Source organism: Gasterosteus aculeatus, chromosome 15, assembly GCF_964276395.1.
Source record: "Gasterosteus aculeatus chromosome 15, fGasAcu3.hap1.1, whole genome shotgun sequence".
NCBI lineage: Eukaryota > Metazoa > Chordata > Actinopteri > Perciformes > Gasterosteidae > Gasterosteus > Gasterosteus aculeatus.
Window position 1 is genome coordinate 410,090 of NC_135703.1, and position 18,927 is coordinate 429,016.

General features: G+C 50.1%; 4 protein-coding genes and 2 long non-coding RNA genes across 6 annotated transcripts; 3 read left to right on the plus strand and 3 right to left on the minus strand.

The window, feature by feature from the left end:
• Window positions 1–46: 46 nt before the first annotated feature.
• On the minus strand, window positions 47–8,701 carry tyro3 (TYRO3 protein tyrosine kinase). Its single transcript, XM_040199830.2, has 18 exons — window positions 8,415–8,701; window positions 7,476–7,659; window positions 7,005–7,105; window positions 6,743–6,913; window positions 5,447–5,533; window positions 5,118–5,230; window positions 4,847–5,027; window positions 3,891–4,033; window positions 3,544–3,803; window positions 3,367–3,461; window positions 2,968–3,063; window positions 2,797–2,877; window positions 2,492–2,584; window positions 2,297–2,418; window positions 2,010–2,119; window positions 1,748–1,907; window positions 1,520–1,656; window positions 47–1,184 (listed from the first exon to the last, which is right to left on the minus strand). The coding sequence occupies exons 1-18, from the start codon at window positions 8,476–8,478 to the stop codon at window positions 791–793; spliced, it is 2,592 nt and encodes an 863-aa protein (XP_040055764.1). The 5' UTR covers window positions 8,479–8,701; the 3' UTR covers window positions 47–790.
• On the plus strand, window positions 8,092–8,734 carry LOC120833041 (uncharacterized). Its single transcript, XR_005714262.2, has 2 exons — window positions 8,092–8,234; window positions 8,316–8,734. It is a non-coding gene; the product is annotated as an uncharacterized LOC120833041 (long non-coding RNA).
• A 399-nt stretch (window positions 8,735–9,133) lies between these two features.
• On the minus strand, window positions 9,134–12,873 carry lrrc57 (leucine rich repeat containing 57). Its single transcript, XM_040199835.2, has 6 exons — window positions 12,660–12,873; window positions 12,076–12,391; window positions 11,690–11,825; window positions 11,098–11,366; window positions 9,747–9,932; window positions 9,134–9,609 (listed from the first exon to the last, which is right to left on the minus strand). The coding sequence occupies exons 2-6, from the start codon at window positions 12,157–12,159 to the stop codon at window positions 9,568–9,570; spliced, it is 717 nt and encodes a 238-aa protein (XP_040055769.1). The 5' UTR covers window positions 12,160–12,391; window positions 12,660–12,873; the 3' UTR covers window positions 9,134–9,567.
• A 963-nt stretch (window positions 12,874–13,836) lies between these two features.
• On the plus strand, window positions 13,837–16,224 carry haus2 (HAUS augmin like complex subunit 2). Its single transcript, XM_040199836.2, has 7 exons — window positions 13,837–13,991; window positions 15,142–15,225; window positions 15,317–15,415; window positions 15,535–15,604; window positions 15,681–15,813; window positions 15,883–15,991; window positions 16,060–16,224. Exons 2-7 carry the CDS (start codon window positions 15,142–15,144, stop codon window positions 16,165–16,167), a joined length of 603 nt encoding a protein of 200 aa, XP_040055770.2. The 5' UTR covers window positions 13,837–13,991; the 3' UTR covers window positions 16,168–16,224.
• A 330-nt stretch (window positions 16,225–16,554) lies between these two features.
• Window positions 16,555–17,085, minus strand: LOC144388370 (uncharacterized). Its single transcript, XR_013452719.1, has 2 exons — window positions 16,905–17,085; window positions 16,555–16,782 (listed from the first exon to the last, which is right to left on the minus strand). It is a non-coding gene; the product is annotated as an uncharacterized LOC144388370 (long non-coding RNA).
• A 22-nt stretch (window positions 17,086–17,107) lies between these two features.
• On the plus strand, window positions 17,108–18,691 carry hikeshi (heat shock protein nuclear import factor hikeshi). Its single transcript, XM_040199837.2, has one exon. It carries the CDS (start codon window positions 18,018–18,020, stop codon window positions 18,600–18,602), a length of 585 nt encoding a protein of 194 aa, XP_040055771.1. The 5' UTR covers window positions 17,108–18,017; the 3' UTR covers window positions 18,603–18,691.
• The last annotated feature ends 236 nt before the right edge of the window (window positions 18,692–18,927 follow it).

Below are 18,927 nucleotides of genomic sequence, written 5' to 3' on the forward strand. Positions count from 1 at the left end.
TTGCACACACTAATCAACGCGGATCAAAGCAGAGAGAAACTCCATGTGTGACACAATAACACTTTATTGACACGTGTAGTCAGTAGTACACAGTAGTGTCAGTAGTCTCCAGGTAATGCCGGGTTTGATCATATAAACACGAGACACACGCTCCCTTTATTGGATCAATAAGACTTATCGCTTAGTTTTAGTTTCGTTCCCCTGAAACCTTCAAGTAATCAAAAACGAGACTCTACAGCCCGTCATCATTCTCTAGTTTATTAAATGTAACATTTCTATATGAATAAAAACAGAATGTAACTGATATTGCACATAAACATTATAAAACTGCAGAGAATATTTGATCAATGAACTAAAGCAACAAGAAAATATAATTAGATTTAATAAACGTTATTTTTTTTAGTCAAACATCTTCACCTCACCAGACATGTGTGGTTTATAAAAGCAAAGTAGTCATCGGTCTCCTCGGTCTGGGTTAGCATGAGGCTAATGCTAGCTGACTTCAGATGAAGACGAGGATCAGGTTCTTCCTTTAGGTCAGTTTAGTCTGTCCCCTTAGAGCGGGACACTAGTAGACACAAGTACTAGTTCACAGTGAATACTACTAGTACACAGTGAGTACTTACAAAGCACTAACAGTACACAATAAGTACTAGTAGAGAGAGTACTACCAGTACACAGTAGCAGTGTTTTAGAAGTACCAGTTGTGTGTCTCCACCCGCCTGCTGCTCCTTGGTGCCATAAAATGAGCGTCTCAGGTCCTTCAGGTGGGAGGAGCATCGCTGATTGGTCAGACATTAATGACATCATCGTCGTCTCTGACCTGTAGCGGGTCCATTGGCTCCTCCTCCGGGGCTCCGCAGCGGCCAATGATGTACCTGTAGTCTCCTCCGATGGCCAGCGCGACCTCTGACCCCACCATCAGCCAGTCCTTCTCCTCGGTCTCTGGCTGCCGCTGCCAAGGAACGCTCCAGCTCGGGGCCCCGCCCCCACCCATCTCTGGCCCCCTCGCTCCGTCCTCGCCCCCCCCCTCCCCTCCCTCCAGGTTGACGTAGAGCAGGGGCTCCTTGAGCGGGTGGGCGGGGCTCAGACTGAGACACAGCGCCTCCAGCTGACTCACCAGATGCTGGAAGCTGGGACGGCATTTAGGGACGGGACTCCAGCAGCTGTGCATGACCTCATAGCTGACAGGAAGCACCACCAAAGAAGAAGAGTCAGGCCTACATATCGATTTCATCAGGCATCATTGATCCTACAATTATATTCTTCTTTGTGCTCTATTATTACAATAATAATTGTAATAATTATTGTTGTAATTATTGTAATTATTATTACAATAATAATTGTAATAATATATATATCTGTGATAATAATAATAATGCTCTATTAGAGACCTGTCAATCCAATCAAGGGTATGCATGTAGCATGTAGCATATATCATATAGTATGTAGCATGTGGTATATAGTACAGGTCTAGATGCCCCCTGGTGGTCAGCAGGGCGACTGCAGGAGGACTCACATGTCCTCTCTGCAGTCTGAAGGTCTCTTCAGTCGTTCTCCTCGGATCAGGAACTCGTACACCTCGGAGTTCTCCACTCCAGGATACGGAGTCTGACCTCGAGTCAGCACCTCCCACATGGTGACCCCGAACGCCCACTGAGGCACACACACACACACACACACACACAGATCATTGACATGTTCTGTACTGTACAGCGTGGATGTGTGTGTGGATGTGTTTGTTCACCACGTCGCTCTGCGTCGTGTACACGTTGTCAGCCAGACTCTCCAGAGCGATCCACTTCACAGGAAGTTTAGAAACAGAACCTTGTCTGTAATAATCTCCACTGTAGATCTTCTTAGAGAGGCCGAAGTCTGCTACACACACCACCATGTTCTCATTGAGCCTGCGAGACAGAGAAATGAGCTATAACAGTCAAAGTGAATGTGTGCTATGTAAATGAGGGGGCGGGGCCTGGTCCACGCTGCAAGCTGATTGGAGGACTGACATGCAGTTTCTTGCGGCGAGGTCTCGGTGGATGATGCTCCGACTGCTCAGGTAGTCCATCCCTCTGGCGATGTCCAACATGAAGCACAGCAGGGTCTGCAGAGACAAGCTCTGGTGGGGGACACGAGGACAGGAGGAGATTAGGACACAGAGTTCAAATAACTGAACATTATTTAAGTGAAATGATGTAGACGAAGAGGAATTGTGGGTGAACTGAATTCTCCTTAAGGCCTCCTGAGGCCTTTGACCTCTGAGCCCATGACACAGAGGAGTAAGAGGTTGTCTCACAAAGGGAGCGTCCCCCAGGCGGGACAGCAGCAGGAAGGTGTGCAGGTCCCCGTGCTCCATGAAGGGGAGAACCACCATCGGGACGGGCAGCCGCCAGCCGGGGCGCCGCTGGAGACTCACTCCTATTGGATGGCAGGGCCTGTCAAAACATCGCTCACGTGTGTGTGTGTGTGTGTGTGTGTGTGTGTGTGTTACCGATGAGCTGGATGACGTTGGGATGGTGGAAATCCTTCATGTAGGCCGCCTCCTTCAGACATTGCTCAATGTCACATGACGAGGTGATGTCAGCTGGACACACACACACACATTTCAAACAACACTTAATTTGGTACTGATGAAGTCAAACATTTGATTCTGTGTTTCCGAGTTACAATGAACCTGAATCAATAAAAAACTAAACTAAAAAGTGTATCAAACGTGAGCGTTTCTGTATTTAAACTTTTCTGCTTCGTTTAATCACTTCCTGTCTGCATCTCACCAACGAAGAAGAAAGGACTCACATTTCAGCACTTTGACGGCCACCTTCAGGACGGACGAGTCCTCCTTCTTCAGGAAGGCCTCACGCACCGAGCCAAACTCACCTGCACACACGCACGCACACGCACACACCTCATTACATCCATTTGTTGTGTGTGCACTCGTAGGTGTGTGTTAGTGTGTAGTTGTGTCACCTTTCCCCAGCATGTGTCCCAGTGTGAGAAGTCTCTCTGAGATCAGAACGTCCTGAAGTTTGTTCTTCAGGTCCTCGTTTATACCCAGACTGTCCACTGGAGACACACAGAGACAGACACACACGGACACACAACGAGACAAAAGACAAACACAAAGAGACTGTTTTAAAAAAGATAAACGATCTTAATGATTTTTTTTCTTATTCCACACTTTTATTTGCCTACATTACCCAGAGTGCACCTCTCCATCTGGCGTCATGCTAGCAGCTAAAGTCTCACGTCTACTCATTTATCTATTTCATAACGCAAGTGACATCACAACTGAAACAAAGTTCATATTCTCTTTGATTAAACGGCTCTGATCCGGTCCGGTCCGGTCTGGTCCGGGCCGCCACTCACAGGTGGACTCCTGCAGCTCCGCGCTGGTCCTGCTGAAGGTCCGAGCCGCCGTGAAGGACACCGAGCTCTCTGGACCTGGAGGCTTGAAGGCCGACCTGTTAGGAACACACGACACACGCGTCGGTGGGGACTACTTCCCGCGGTGGAGGGATCCTCAGCCTGTGTGTGTGTTTTTACCCAAACTGCGTCTCCTTGTTGCGGCGGCGGGCGGCGGCGGCGAGCAGCAGCCCGACCACGGTGGCCACCAGCAGGCCCAGAAGCAGGCCGACCCACATGTGGCTGCGCTGGTCCCGGACCTCGACGGGGGGCAGCACCAGCAGCGGGGCGCTCCAGGGCCCGCAGCCCACCGCGGTGCAGGCCGACACCTGGAAGGAGGCGTTGAAGAAGCGTCCTCCTCCTGAGAGCTGAGCCCGGTTCTCCTTGAACAGCAGCGGCTCCTGAGCACACGCACGTACAGGAGGAGGAATTCAGTGGGAGGAGCTTGGTCAGCTGACCCACATTCGACCAATCAACCAACCCTTCACCTGTGCTTCTCCTCCCAGAGTCCACTGCACCTTGTAGGCCAACAGTCGGCCCCGAAGCTGCTCCTCCTGCAGCCCGGCCCAGTCCAGAGCCAGGTGCTGCTCGGACAGCTGGAAGGAGAGGTTCCTGGGTGCCGAGGAGGGCGCTGGGGGGGTAAATCATTACTAATAAAGGTATTAAATCATTTAGCTACCGTGAGGGGCGACTCGCCGTGGAACCCAGACATGGTGGATGTTTCCGTCACATGGTGGTTAATAGAGAAGCAGCTGTACTGTGTGTACGTACCTTACATATACATCACAGTTTAATTACAGCCAAACGTGTGTATTGGTCCTTTGGAATATTCATTATTTAATGCTCACTGTGCAGGAACTAAAGATATATGTGACATATAATGAAAAGCATTGATGTGTGATTGACGCTCCTTGTTTGTCTCCACGTCTGACGTCATGAAGGCAGCATGAGGCGTGAACGCTTTGCTGCGTAAAATAGAGACGGAATGGAGTCACGTGTCTGCAGCTCAACGCATCGACCGAACACCGAGAGAACGCCGCTACACCCTCCGTTTAATACTTTGAGGGGGCGGCGCCGGTCTCACGCGGTGTCCGATGGTTGGGTTTCGGTACGGCAGATACCGGTCCTGTAGGAGCCGGTGCCATATTGGTACCGGTCTGCATCAGCAACACCCTACAACCAAGGGCCGTGCGTGGGACAGTCTGTGGGACAGTGTGTGGGACAGTCAGCCCCAGGAAGACTGTGGTCTTCAGCATCAATGGCGCTGGTACAGGAAGTGATGTCATAATGAATCATGTGATCTCGGAGATCGGTGATTTTGCCAAACTTGGCTTGTGGAAACGAAAAGCCTGACTTAAGTAATCCTGAAAATGATCCGGCTAACTCAGTTATCCAGGTACGAGGAACGGAGCCCAGGTTACCTGGTGATCAAGGACTTGTTTACCTGACTCAGGTGTGATGAAGTGGAGCCACGAGCTGAAGGGCGACGCCCCCACCTCGTTGATACAGGATACTCTGGCGCTGTAGTTTGAGTGACTCCTCAGACCAGAGAGCACCTGGAGGTGAGGAGGAACCTGCACCTCCTGCTGAGGGAGGTCCCACCTTTGGACCGCACGCCTGGACAGCTGAGGGGGGGTTGAGGAGCAGGACGAGGACGGAGGATGAGACGTGGGAGGAGACGTTAATTGGTTTATAATTATAGTGTTGTGTGTTACCTGGACAACACAGGTGGAGACCTCGGCGTAACCCGAGAATCCCGGTTTCCATGACAATGTGACGTTGTTGTCCAGCATCCTCACCTGCAGCCTGACCGGCGCCGCCGGCAACACTGAGATGGAGGGCCCGCCCCCAAAGAGTTATCATCCAAACACAGCGGAGCAACAGGTGGATCGCTGTCTCATTCTTCATTGTGTACAAAAACGTTGTTTATATAATAGAACATGCGACGGTTTGAATGTACAATCAGCTTCAATGCTACATGCTACATGCTACGCGCGGAAAACACACCTGTATGAGTCATTATGATCCACACAGGTGAACTCACCTTTGATGTGAACACTTCCTGTTCGAGACACAGAGATCCCTCTGGTGTTCTTTGCTTCACAGTAAAACTTCACACTGCTGTTTACTCCTGGAGAGACAGACAGGAAGAGAGGGAGACAGGAAGACAGACAGACAGGAAGACAGACAGGAAGAGAGGGAGACAGGAAGACAGACAGAGAGGAAGAGAGGGAGACAGGAAGACAGACAGCGAGGAAGAGAGGGAGACAGACAGGAAGACAGACAGACAGGAAGACAGACAGACAGGAAGAGAGACAGACAGACAGGAAGAGAGGTAGACATGAAGACAGACAGACAGACAGGAAGACAGACAGACATGAAGACAGACAGACAGGAAGAGAGGGAGACAGGAAGACAGACAGACAGGAAGAGAGGGAGACAGGAAGACAGACAGACAGACAGACAGGAAGAGAGGGAGACAGGAAGACAGACAGACAGGAAGAGAGGGAGACAGGAAGACAGACAGACAGGAAGAGAGGGAGACAGACAGGAAGAGAGGGAGACAGGAAGACAGACAGACAGGAAGAGAGGGAGACAGGAAGACAGACAGGGAGGAAGAGAGGGAGACAGACAGAGAGGAAGAGAGGGAGACAGACAGACAGACAGGAAGAGAGGGAGACAGACAGGAAGAGAGGGAGACAGGAAGACAGACAGACAGGAAGAGAGGGAGACAGGAAGACAGACAGGGAGGAAGAGAGGGAGACAGACAGAGAGGGAGACAGGAAGACAGACAGACAGGAAGAGAGGGAGACAGGAAGACAGACAGACAGGAAGAGAGGGAGACAGACAGGAAGAGAGGGAGACAGGAAGACAGACAGAGAGGAAGAGAGACAGACAGACAGACAGACAGACAGGAAGACAGACAGACAAAAAGAAGAGGAGAGCCCATACAGTGATATTATCATAACTATATATATTAATTATAACCCTAACCCTTATAAACAGTGTAATAACTACTTTGTCTAAAACCTGCGGATCTCATAAGTCCGTCGACCCGTCAGAGTCTATGGCTCATCTGGTCGCTGTGCTCGGCTTCTGGAAGCTTCGTCTGAGAGAAATGAATTGTTTTCTTGTTGCGTCTTGTTGTTTTACTTGTTTACTGAGTGTTTTAACGGGCTGGTGCAGATCGCAGCGCTGAGGTTTGAACGCTGTGAAGGAGAACACGATGTTCCTGGAGACGCTCGAGTGCATCGAGTTACTGAACTTCATCAGGTCGGCTTTAGCTGGAGGAACACTGGATCCTACATCGCCCATGATGCACCTGGGGGGCGTGTTTCACCTTGAACGTGGAGGACGGAGGGCGACGGTCGGGGGCCCCCCTCCTGGACACCCCCCAGCCACCACAGCACCTCCACAGGCTCGGGGGGGCCGACGGCAGCACAGGTGAGGTTGAAGGATACGTTGGGGAGCGTGGAGACGTCCTGGGGCTCCTGGAGGAAGTGAGGGACACCTGCAGGAGACAGGGAGCATCATGGGTAATCTCAGCACAACGGTGGGAGGCGGCGGACAGGAAGTAGAGCAGGTGCCTTCAGGGTCCTCACCTTCCACCGTGATCCAAGCTCGCTCAGAGGAGAAGGTCAGGTCATGGAACTCCACCTCGCACCAGTACTGACCCGCATCCTGCTGCTGGACCGACTTCACACTGGGGACCAGAACACACACACCGTCAGGACCTCAACCAGACCAGAACCACGGAAACAGGGACACCATCAGATTCATCACAGTCCGCCATGGTCAGCCATGGTCCTTCATGGTCTACCACAGTCCATCATGGTCTCCCGCAGTCCATCATGGTCTACGACAGTCCTTCATGGTCTCCCACAGTCCTTCATGGTCAGCCATAGTCCTTCATGGTCTACCACAGTCCATCATGGTCAGCCACGGTCCTTCATGGTCTACCACAGTCCATCATGGTCAGCCACGGTCCTTCATGGTCTCCCACAGTTCATTATGTACCACACTCCACCACATACCACGGTTGATTGATCTATGATTGATGTATTGATGTGTACCTGTGGTAGGTCTCCCAGTGCTGCTCTCCCAGCGTGATGAACATCTGGTCGGTGCTGTAGAGCTTCTCTCCGTCCTTCATCCACATGATATCCGGTTCCGTGAGACCCTGGACGGCACAGCCGAGCCGAGCCGCGTTGCCCTGAGACACCGTCTGATTGGTCGGGTGCTTGGTGAACGCCACGCCTACAAGACACGAGAAGAAGAAAGACGTCAAAGTCCAAAGAACACAGACAGACACAGACGGCTTTCTTCAATAGAGACTACAAAGATCAGTTTGTTTACTACAAAGATCAGTTTGTTTACTACAAAACTAGTGTCATCATCAACGAATGAAAGCACGTTTCATGTGATGAAATTTGTCAAAAGGGTTTTTATGTTTTCACAACTCAGGTAGGGGTGAACGTCCCGTGACCTTTGACCGCCCACATGTAGCGGTCTTCATATCCTCAGTAAGTTTATTAAAAGCTGTGTTAAGCCCACATTCCCTCAGGAACACGCGCACGCGCACTTTGCCCGGTGGCCGCAGTTCTCGCACCAAACTACATTCGAAAACACCTGAATTTAGAAACACGGAAGCTTGTTTGCTGCTTTCTCGACATTAACAGACTTCTCGCAGAGCAAAGCGAGATGGCGACGGTCTGCTGGACCATTCGGCGAACATTCGGAGAACCACTGAGCACCGGAAGTCACCGATAATGGAGGTTTGTTCTGGCCGGAGGGGTTAAAAGTGCACTTTGCAGGCGAAGACAACAGCTGAGGTTTGTTTGGTGAACGCTCATGAATATTCATACTAGGTTTTTAGACACGTTTCAAACTGTAAACTAATCTTTGCAAAAAAGACCGTGTGAACTTCACGACAGACGCGAAGTGTCCTTGAGCTTCGTTTGGACCCCGACAGACGAACCAGAACCACACGCACTGATCCCGGGTCCACTCACCACTCCCACAGATCCCCCCGCGGCTCCGCGCGAGAAACAGCAAAACCCACACGGACAGATTCATGCTCTCATTACACACGCGACCCGGGTTGACTCGGCTCGGCTCGGCTCGGTTCTGGTCTCCCTCCCCGTTCCCCGGGGGAAGAGGTGGTTAGTCGGCGGTCGTTTGGAGGATGAGACGCTGAATTCATGGAAGAGAAAAAACTTTCTTCTTCGGCAAAAGGAGGAAAGTGCAGAAAGTTGGTGACGTCAAGCAGCGTGCGTGAGGTCTCACACCGGAAGGGATGCCTTCAAAATAAATCCGACTTCTGCACTTTCTATTTCATTTGTTTCATTCTTGCATCATATTTTAATTGTAATACTGGTGGTGGATTTGGATTTACACCACATGTTTAATTCAAAACAAACGCCTTAAATAATATGTCTACCTATTTAAACATATTAAGGTGTTTACATTAGTAGTATTTTTTAATATTTCACATCATCATTTTTAACCACAAATCTCAATGTGAAGGAAACATTAATGACGTCACCGGAAGTGCGTGGTACATTCAGTCCACATTGACGTTGTTTGTTGATTTCTCCCTCGGGAAAATGTTCGTGCGTGCGTCACTGCGCATGACCAGTACCTGGTGGTGTGACGTCACAGATTGGGTACAGCGTGTAGATACACACTTATTACACGTATAAATAATCAGACATCAGAAGATGTTTAGCTATTTGGATTCATTAACACGTTTTTATTTCAATTAATCAAGTATGAAGTAACGTTTTTATTGATTTCATAGCATTTATTAATTAAATAAACAATGAAATTCTATTATACAAACTCACATCTTCTATTTCAGCGACATATCCAGGATTAATTCCATCGTGTATTCATCTCACATGAGATAATTCAGTAAATGATTACTTTATTGTTTTCATAATCTGTAACTGATCTGCTTGTCATGTTGAGCATTGCCAAATAAAATAAAACATCTTCTGCTTCATAACAGGAGACATATGCATTTAAACAGATTCACAAGAAGAAGTTATGTGCATTAAATATTACGGTAAGAAAAGTAATTATAATGTTATATATAATGTTAGTGAACGTTAATGACTGAACGCATCGCTGGAGGAACACTGGCAGCGTCGCAAACAGAGGTCTTCAGGTGAACTTCTTCTTGGTGGCCGTGAAACGCTCCATGTACTGAGAAGGGAACAGCAGAGACCATTACATTCCACTGGGCACCACTAGAGACCATCACAGAACAGTATAGACCAGTATCTGCTCCTCTCTCATCTCCCACAGGCCCTGAATGGAGCGTGACAGAAAGTGGTTCTAACCTTCTCGTATCCCTCCAGGTCTCTGAGGTCCTTCACCTCAAACAAGTTCCCCTCCACAGAGAACAGGGACACCTGAGAGCCCCCCAGGACGGACTGAGGGATGGAGGACAACTCCAGGCAGTTCTCCTCCAGACGGAGGACCTTAAGACGAGGACACAGGGAAACGTCCCCCGACAGCACCGAGATCTGGATCAAGAGCAAGACCAGACTAGTTACATCACATTACATCACATGTCATTTAGCTGACGCTTTTATCCAAAGCGACTTACAATAAGTTATTCAAACATAAGGACACAAACTCAGAAGAACAAGAAACAAGAAAGTGCAATTTCATCAAATAATCCAATGTACAACTTGCTGTAGATAAGAACCATTATAAGTCCAATGTAAGTGCTACAGGTAGTTAGTGTGTTAGTGGAGGGAGAGTGTGAAGATGTGAAGGCTCTCTGTCCGAGTGAGGGAACGAGAGAATTAGTTGGGTGTCATCAGCATCGCTGTGGTAGGAGAAGCCATGCGAGCGAATGAGAGCGCAGAGAGAGTTGGTGTAGAGCGAGAAGAGGAGGGGACCCAGGACGGAACCCTGAGGAACTCCAGTAGTAAGAGGACAAGGTTCTGACACAGATCCTCTCCAGGTTACCCGGTAGGAGCGTCCGTCGAGGTAGGACGAGAGAAGGGAGAGAGCAGAGCCTGAGACACCAAGTTCCTGAAGGGAGGAGACAAGGATCTGCTGGTTGACTGTGTCAAATGCAGCAGAAACGTCCAGAAGGACGAGGACAGAGGAGAGAGAGGAGCTCTAGCAGTGTGGAGTTGCTCTGAGACAGCGAGGAGAGCAGTCTCTGTGGAACCTTGAAGCCTGACTGGTGGGGGTCAAGGAGGTTGTAACGGTGAAGATAAGAGGAGAGTTGGTTAAAGGTATTATGTTCAAGAGTTTTGGACAGAAAGGGAAGAAGACAGACGGTCGTAGTTGTTTTCTTCAGAAGGGTTGAGGGTAGGATCAAAAAAGACAATAAAAGCATAATAAAATCTGATTAATTTATGTACAAAGCTAGCAAAGTTAGGAGGGCTCACTAACTGGCAGTAAAACGGCAAGAACTAAGGTACGTAGTCGTATTATTAGTATTTCAGGTCGCCCGCATGTCTGATGGCCTTGTAGTAGAGATGCACGCTGTTCAGGCCGGGAACCCGTCATCACACATGAGAACACTGACTTCATCTACTTCCTGTTGGTCCGTCCTTCAGACTCCCCCTTCCTCAATCTCACCATCTCCCTTCGTCTCCCTCACTCCTCACCTCTTCTCTGCTGCCCCTGGTGTTCATTGGACAGAATGCATCTTTAACTGGCCGGTGGTACCTGGTTCTGGTTGAGGTTCAGCTCGATGGTCTGCAGCTCAGACACGGCGGCCGGGACGCTCCGGATCTTGTTGCGGGACAGGTCCAGCAGGTCCAGGTGCCTCAGGGTCCCCAAACCGGGGGGGAACTCTGAGATCTGGTTCCCTGACAGGTTGAGGGTCCGCAGGGCTCTGAGCTGACCCAGGGTCGGGGGCAGCTGCTGGATCCGGTTGCCGTTGAGACTCAGAGTCTCCAGCTTCTTCAGCTTCCCGATCTCAGCGGGGAGTTCGGCTGAGGACAGAAACATTCGGAGGTTAAAGACCTTGTAGAACCGGACAGAGGGAACCGAAGCAGGAAGTCGCACAGTTCTTCTTCTGCAGTTGAGAAAACTATGATCTTCATGACAATATTGAGTCTCCCTGTTTATTATGTGTGACATCTACTTCCTGCCTGTCCTCCCACGTCTTTCTCTTCCCCTTCGTCCTCCTCTTCCCTTTTAGAAAAAGTGATGTCATTTTTCCCACTTGGGGTCCAGCAACCACAAAAAGCAACATCAGATGTGTTGTGGTGACGCAGCGTTGCATCATGGGAGTTCCTTTGGTCCACACACTCACCAAGCCGATTGGCGTTCAGCGTCAGACTTTTGAGCTGCAGGAAGTTCCCCACGGCGGCGGGAAGAACCTCGATCTTGTTGGCTGACAGGTCGACGGTCCGCAGGTTGGCGGCGAGTTTCTGCAGCTCCTCTGGGAACTGAAACGAGAGGTGGAGCCAAACGGAGGTCAAACCCAAAAGACGGCGGAGACTCACAGGTTTTCATCTCCACACTAGCTGATGAACGAGGACCAGGTGAGCCGTCCACAGATTCATGGAAGACGCCCGCTGACATGACTTCTGTTGTTGTGGGTGAACACAGCCGATGTTTCTGTGTCACCACGGCGATGTTGAGCCGTAAACAACAATGACGTCATCGAAGGCACAGGTGTGTGTGGGCGCCTCTCACCTCCTGCAGGCCCTTCGACGTCAGCTGGAACACTCCCGTCTTCTGGGAGGTCTCCAGGTGAGACTTCAGCGCGCTGTTCCCCATCTGGACCCCGGAGACAGGTACCTGCCCGTCTGTCTGTCTGCCCCGTCTTTTAGTCTGTCTGTCTCCCCCTCTCTGCGGGACACACAGTGGAGAAGCAGCTCCTCCCTCTCCACCTACAGCCGGACAGCTGGAGCCTCGGTGGTCACATTCAGACCGGATATGACGGCTTTATCGGTCCTCCACCTTCTTCTTCTTTTATGTTCCACGTGTAAGTGATCAGACTGAGGAATTACTGCAGAAGAAGAAACAGTCGTCAACAAAGAGCAACAGGCTGGGGAGCTAGCAACATTAGCTCGTTAGCTATGATAACAACAGATTATTAGTATTCATCTAGATAATATTGAAACGTTTTCAACACGAATACATAGTGTGACTAGATACCAACACACATGAACTATGTTAACGCTACTAATCCATAGCTAACGTTAGCATAGCTGCGTTAGCCTGCTAGCCATCGACAACAACAGCCTTACAAACCGGAAACAAGTGTCTTTACTTACACCCAATGTCCCTTCGGGTCCGAAATGTAGAAACTGTAGTTTGACCAAAGCTGTTGTGTCAATAATAATAATAATAATATTAAATCTGGAGTAGACGCCCCGTCCTGCTGAGGACCAAACGGCTGGAGCTGTGAGAGCCAATGGGAGCTGCGGAGAGGACGACGTCATGGCTTTTTCTTCTTCGCTTATGTTTTATTTACATTTAGCAAACACCCTGTGGGCGCATTACCGCCACCAAGCGACCGGTAGCGGGAACCACAGCCTCAACACTTCTATATGCCATAAATATCTACATACTATACGTATGAAGCCTAGTTTATGCTTCTGCGTTTTCAGAGACACGCAAGAAGCAAGAACGTCCCTTGCGTGTCTTTTCACACCTCGTTGTGCGTCGACACATTTTTCTAGACTAGGGTCAAAAGCTACGCAGCCCACAAGGCTGGCGCGGCGTGGCCTCCGATTGGAGATCTCCACAAACGCCGGTTTGTCTTTAGACTTTACAACCAGGAAGTGAAACCAGTCGACATGACGGTGCGTAAAGACGCCAAAACTCTATACAATCAGAATCAGAAAATATAAAAAGATTAAAAAAAAGTAAAAACAGGTGATGGTAAAATTGAACAACTATAGATCAGTCAGTCAATCAGCTTCAAAGTCGCAATCCCAGGACCTTCTAACCTTCTAACCTTGTAACCACCATGTCACCGTGCGCTGAGAAATAAAACATGTTTATTATATTTTCAATGTGGTGATGTCATTCAATTAAACTATTGTGTTGAGGCCCACTTCAGGTCTCGGGACATCGTGGATCCCAGAAACCTGAAGGTCTTCCCAGCAGACTCAGTGCTGTTGGGTATGGTGAGGGGGGGCAGTGTTGGAGGTCTCCTCCTGAAGTCCACTGTCCTCTGTGAGTTCAGCTCCCGGTGGTTCTGACCCCCCACCAGAGGACGAGTCCTCTGAGAACTTCAGGTCCTCTGAGGAGCGGTCGTTGTGTAGGAGAAGAGCGGTGGGGGAGCGAACAATCCTGGCGGGGCGCCTGAGACTCCGAGCCGGCGCTTCCGTGTGTCAGGAAGTTGTTGTAGCTAAAGAGATGAAATATCTGAGTCTGGGCGAGAAGATTCTAATGAAGACGTAAATGTCAGAAAAAACTCACCAATAAAAAACATTCAGATGATGTATTAATAAAACATTACTCCGTGATGCGGAATCACACCAGCGGGGGCGCTACGCGCCAATTCTGCCTACTGAGTAGAAGAAGAAGAAGAAGAAGCAGCTCTGCGCGCTCAGCTGGAGCCCGGTCATGTCTGCGGGAAGAAGTCCGGTGAATTAACGGTAAGAATGAAGCCGCTAACTGCCCACAATGTTCTGGTTCGTATTGATATCTGACCCCCGGAGGACGGGCCGACGGGGGTGAGAGAGAGAGAGAGAGAGAGAGAGAGAGAGAGGGAGAGAGAGAGAGAGAGGCTGTAGTGGTCAGATCAGAGGTGGGTAACTATGAACTTTGTGATCACACGGACCTCAACGCGCCGCGACTCACAGTGAAAGTCATAAACAATCAATGACAGTGAATAAATGTCTTCGTAGTTTATTCAATTTCAAGAAAACCGTAAAGAAAAGTCCTCAAAGAAACGACGGGCTGGAGGCAAAAGAAAGGAAACACGCGCGGGTGTTACAGCCGAACGTGTAATATGAAGAGAAGTTCTCACCTGCTGCTTCACCATAAAGAGAAAGTCAACGGAACCAGCGAATCATCCGAACAGGCGGGCGGATCCACGTGTCTGTGTGTTTGCATCCTGATTGGCGGAGCCGCGCGGACGGAGGCCGCTGATTGGTCGGTCACAGACCAACAACACAAACCGCGTTTACGTGTTCAACACTATGAAACCTGGTCTTCGGTGTTTTAAAATGACACCACATTTATGGTGTAACACACACACACACACACACACACCAGCAGTTATTACTTGGGTTTCAGGGGCGATCGCCCCCCCAAAAAGACGCGTACAACGTAGCTGGTGTGGTGACGTCAGCTGCACAAATGTGCAGTAACATCTGGATTTTAATTGGTCCGTGTTTGATACGTAACGTAGATGATTACTGGCATAACATATTTATGTGCACATGTGCAACGTGGCCTTTTCTCCGTTTCTTTGTATTTTGTGGCGACTGTGGGTCAGTGGGGAGCAGGTCGTCCTCCAGAGGGTTGTCGGTTCCATCCCAGGCTCTACTAACCCGCATGTCCATGTGTCCTTGGGCAAGACACTTAACCCAACGTTGCTCCTGTAGCTGCGACTACAGTGTGTGGATGTTAGTGACTGATGGGCCGGTGTCACTGTGTGTGGTTCTCCTGTCATCAGTGTATGAATGATGTCATCAGTGTGTGAATGGGTGTGAATGGGTGAATGATGTCATCAGTGTGTGAATCTATGTATTTAATGCATGTAGTTAGTCGACATATTTCTACCTTCATGTTTTCTTCCAGATGCAGTGGGACTCGTCTCATCTCTCTGTGACTCCAGCTGTTAGCTTCTTATCCAGATGTGTCGCCAGAGAGGTTTTGTCTCAGGTCACATGTTTTATTCTTAAGACTGTATGTGGACAGTGAAGATTAAAACAACAACAACAACAACTAAATAAACGTTTCTACCTGTCCTCAGGAGGAAATAGACTCCGCCTCCTCCCAGCTAAGCCCCGCCTTCTCCTCACAGCTGCACACGGCTGAGCAGCAAATCAAAACGCAGCGACAGCTGGAACAGGTGCTCGTCAGTGTGACATCACATCCTGTTTCATATGAGAAGTGGACCTGAGATCATTTCTCTTCCTTCTTCTTTGTGTCTGAATATTAAAAACGTTTCTGGTCCTTTTCCTCCGTCAGCTGCAGCTGCAGACGGAGCTGCTGCAGGCGGAGCGGCGCAGCGCCGACGTGTCGCACGGCTTCTTCCTGGGTGAGTCGCTGTCGTTGGGCTCTTCTCCTGAGCAGGACGGCTCCTAACTAACGGAACCTGGAATGTTCTCCTGCAGCTCCCAGGTTCCAGGTGCTGCAGACGTTCTGCGCTCACCTGCAGCACCTCCTGAAGGAGCAGAGCGGTCTGAGGCGGAGGCTGGCCAGGCCGCTGGGCCGCACCAACCTGCCGGTCCGGGCCCACCTGCACAGGTGAGGTTCTGCCGGTCCCCTCTGATCCCGGGTCAGACCCGTGGTCTAAGGAGTCTGCTTGTGGTTCAGGTCTCTGGTGGAGCTGGTGCAGCTGCTGCTGGACTTCATGGAGACGCTGGAGGAGAAGATGGACGCAGTTCGCCGCGGTCCGGCCCTGGGGGAGGAGCTGGCTCAGCTGGTGGGTCACATGACGTCATGGCGTTCCCGGTGAGGTCATCGCTGACTGTCTCTCTCTCTCTGCTTCAGGACGCCGCTGTCACACAGCTGCTGGCCCGCGTGGTGGAGGTGGAGGGTTTGTCCAATCAGGTTCTCCAGAGGAGCCGAGTGGACACTGCTCAGTGGGATGACCTCTGACAGACGACATCATCATTGTGTCAAATATTAAAGACTTGCTTTGTTTTCTTAATAAAATGTGACTTTGGTTTAATTCAACATGAACCTTTATAGCAGTGGTCCCCAAACTAAGGCGCGCGGGCCGGATACGGCCCCCTGAACACAACCAGAGACGGTCTGGCCGTGCAAATCCTAGACTAGCACCTGTCAAACCCAACGCAATACTGGAGAAAAGGTTTGGTGAGAAGAATGCAGAACATTTCATTCAAATATTCAAATACAATCTGCGCCGGCACTGTGAAGACCATGATAATGGACCATGATAACCATGATGATATTCTTGAACACTGACACAAAGATTAAGATTAAACATCTAAATGATCTACTGGGCTGAAGAACTGACAATGATTCGTTAAACAGCATTTCTTTTATTTTTTAGCATTGAGGAGCTTAACACATTAACAGAAAACGTAGAAAGGTTCTGCGCCTTTAAACGGAATTATAAGTCCAAGTGTTAGTTAGTGTGTTAGTGGAGGTAGAGTGTGAAGAGGTGAAGGCTCTCTGCGGTCCTGGTGTCTTCATTTTAGCCTCCTGACGGTTTCTTTTGTCTTCTCGTTCCTTTCTTTTTGCCTGGTTCTGTTCTTGTCCGTCATTGTAAAGTGTTATAAAAAACAAAACTTGTATTATTTTGTTTTCATGGAGCTGCTGCCTGTTTGCGATCGATCGCTCCACATGTTTGTGGGGTTTATGAGACTCACCTGACTGATAGATTCACAAATACAATTTTTTCAACACGGACCTGTAGCCAATCAGATGTCGCCCTCATCTTCCACCAATCACATGAGCACGGATCCCCCTCCCGCCCCCAGAAGCAGCCAACGGGTCAGAGGTCAGCAAACAATGGCGTCTGGTAGTGACGGCATGTGAAGCACAGAGGACCTGAAGCGAAGCGAAACGTTCAGAGGGTCCTGAGACCAGAGGCAGGTCTGCTGACGTTACTGATGCTCGGGGTGGCTGGTGGACGCCCCCCCCATGAGCCCAAAACAAAAAGATAATATAATATTCAATTCTAAAGCTTTGTGTTTTTGAAACATGGAACGGACCCACTAATGTTTGTAAAATCCGTCTGCTTCTCCTGCACGTCCTGCCTTCGTGCTGCGCTGGAGAAGAAGAAGCACGTCTAATCTGCTAAACCAGCTGTTCTCCATGTCTTCTCCAGACAACGATCACATCTGTTACGTTGTGTCCGACATGCAGGTGAATCCTCTCAGGATGTGTCACTGGAGCTGTGATATAAAGTGGTCCAATGATGCCCGAGTATCATTGTTTGCATTATAGCAGATAGAGGACACAAGACGTGATGAAGTTCATCACCAGGCAGCTTACAGAAGAGTCCCTCAGACAGCAGACCTCATGCAGGACTCAGGGGACTCCTCCGGGTTCCACATGTGGGTCAAAGGGAATGAGAGGAAGTCAACTTCAGCGAAGCAGAAGCCAGAAGGTGTCAGCAGCGACGGGCGGACAGAAACCACAGAACATGTTATTCTACACGGTCACACGAGTACACTTAGATTTACTACGTGTTCTGCAGTAAGATACTCCAGTACTTACCACACTCCACCAGGAGGAGGCGGCAGAGCAGCAAGAAGGAGGAGAAGAAGAAGAAGAAGAAGAAGAAGAAGAATAACATCCGGTCGGCAGCAGCAGCGGGTCTCAAGCAGCCCGGTGGCGGACCGGACTAGAAGCTTCTCCCGGTCCACCGGAGGATCACGTCCGCGGAGTTCTTCTTACGCCGCCACACGGAGGCCAGCCCGCGGGCTAAGCTAAAGATAAAGCTAACGGCTAAAGCTAGCGGCTAGCGGCGCGGGGCGATGTTCGGCTGTCTGGTCGCCGGCCGGTTGGTGCAGACGGACGCGGCGCAGGTCGCGCCAGACAAGTTCGTGTTCCACGTGGCGGACTACGAGACCGTGAACCACGTGGTGGTGTTCATGTTGGGCACCGTGCCGTTCCCCCCCGGTACCGGCGGGGCCGTGTACTTCTCCTTCCCGGATCCGGCGAGCGGCGGCGCGGTGTGGCAGCTGCTCGGCTTCATCACCAACGACAAGCCGAGCGCCATCTTCCGGATTTCCGGGCTGGCGGCCGGGGAGGGCGGGGCGCACCCTTTCGGCTCCTCCCCCTCCTCCGTGGCTCAGGTGGGCGTGTCCGTGGAGGCGCTGGGCCTCCTGGCCCAGCAGACCCCGGTGTCCGGCGCCGCCGCGGCCACCGTGGACGCCTTCGCGCAGTTCGCCCAGAAGACGCTGGACAGTTTGTACAACTTCGCCGCGTCGTTCGCCGTGACGCAGGCGCAGATGACGCCGAACCCGTCGGAGACCTTCATCCCTTCCAGCTGCGTCCTCAAGTGGTACCAGAACTTCCAGAGGAGGATGAGCCAGAACCCAAACTTCTGGAAGACCTGAGACCATGAACTACACACGGTGCCTTCAGGTGTTTAGCCTGTTACGCGCAATTTCATTCAAATAAAGAATACACATTCATAAGAAATACACTTTGTGTGTAGTTGCAATTCATTTTTCCAACAATTTAATCTGTAATCAAATCTCGACACGAAGAAAGTGACGAAATCTTTGCTTGATGAATTCCACTCAAACGTCTTTGTCTTAATAAATAAGATTCTGTGTGTGTGTGTGAAGCTAAATCCTGAAATAATTATGTCCATAAAGTAGTTTTGGGGGAGAGGATTGCGTGTGTTGCAGAGCGATTCACCTCCAGAACAACAGGTGG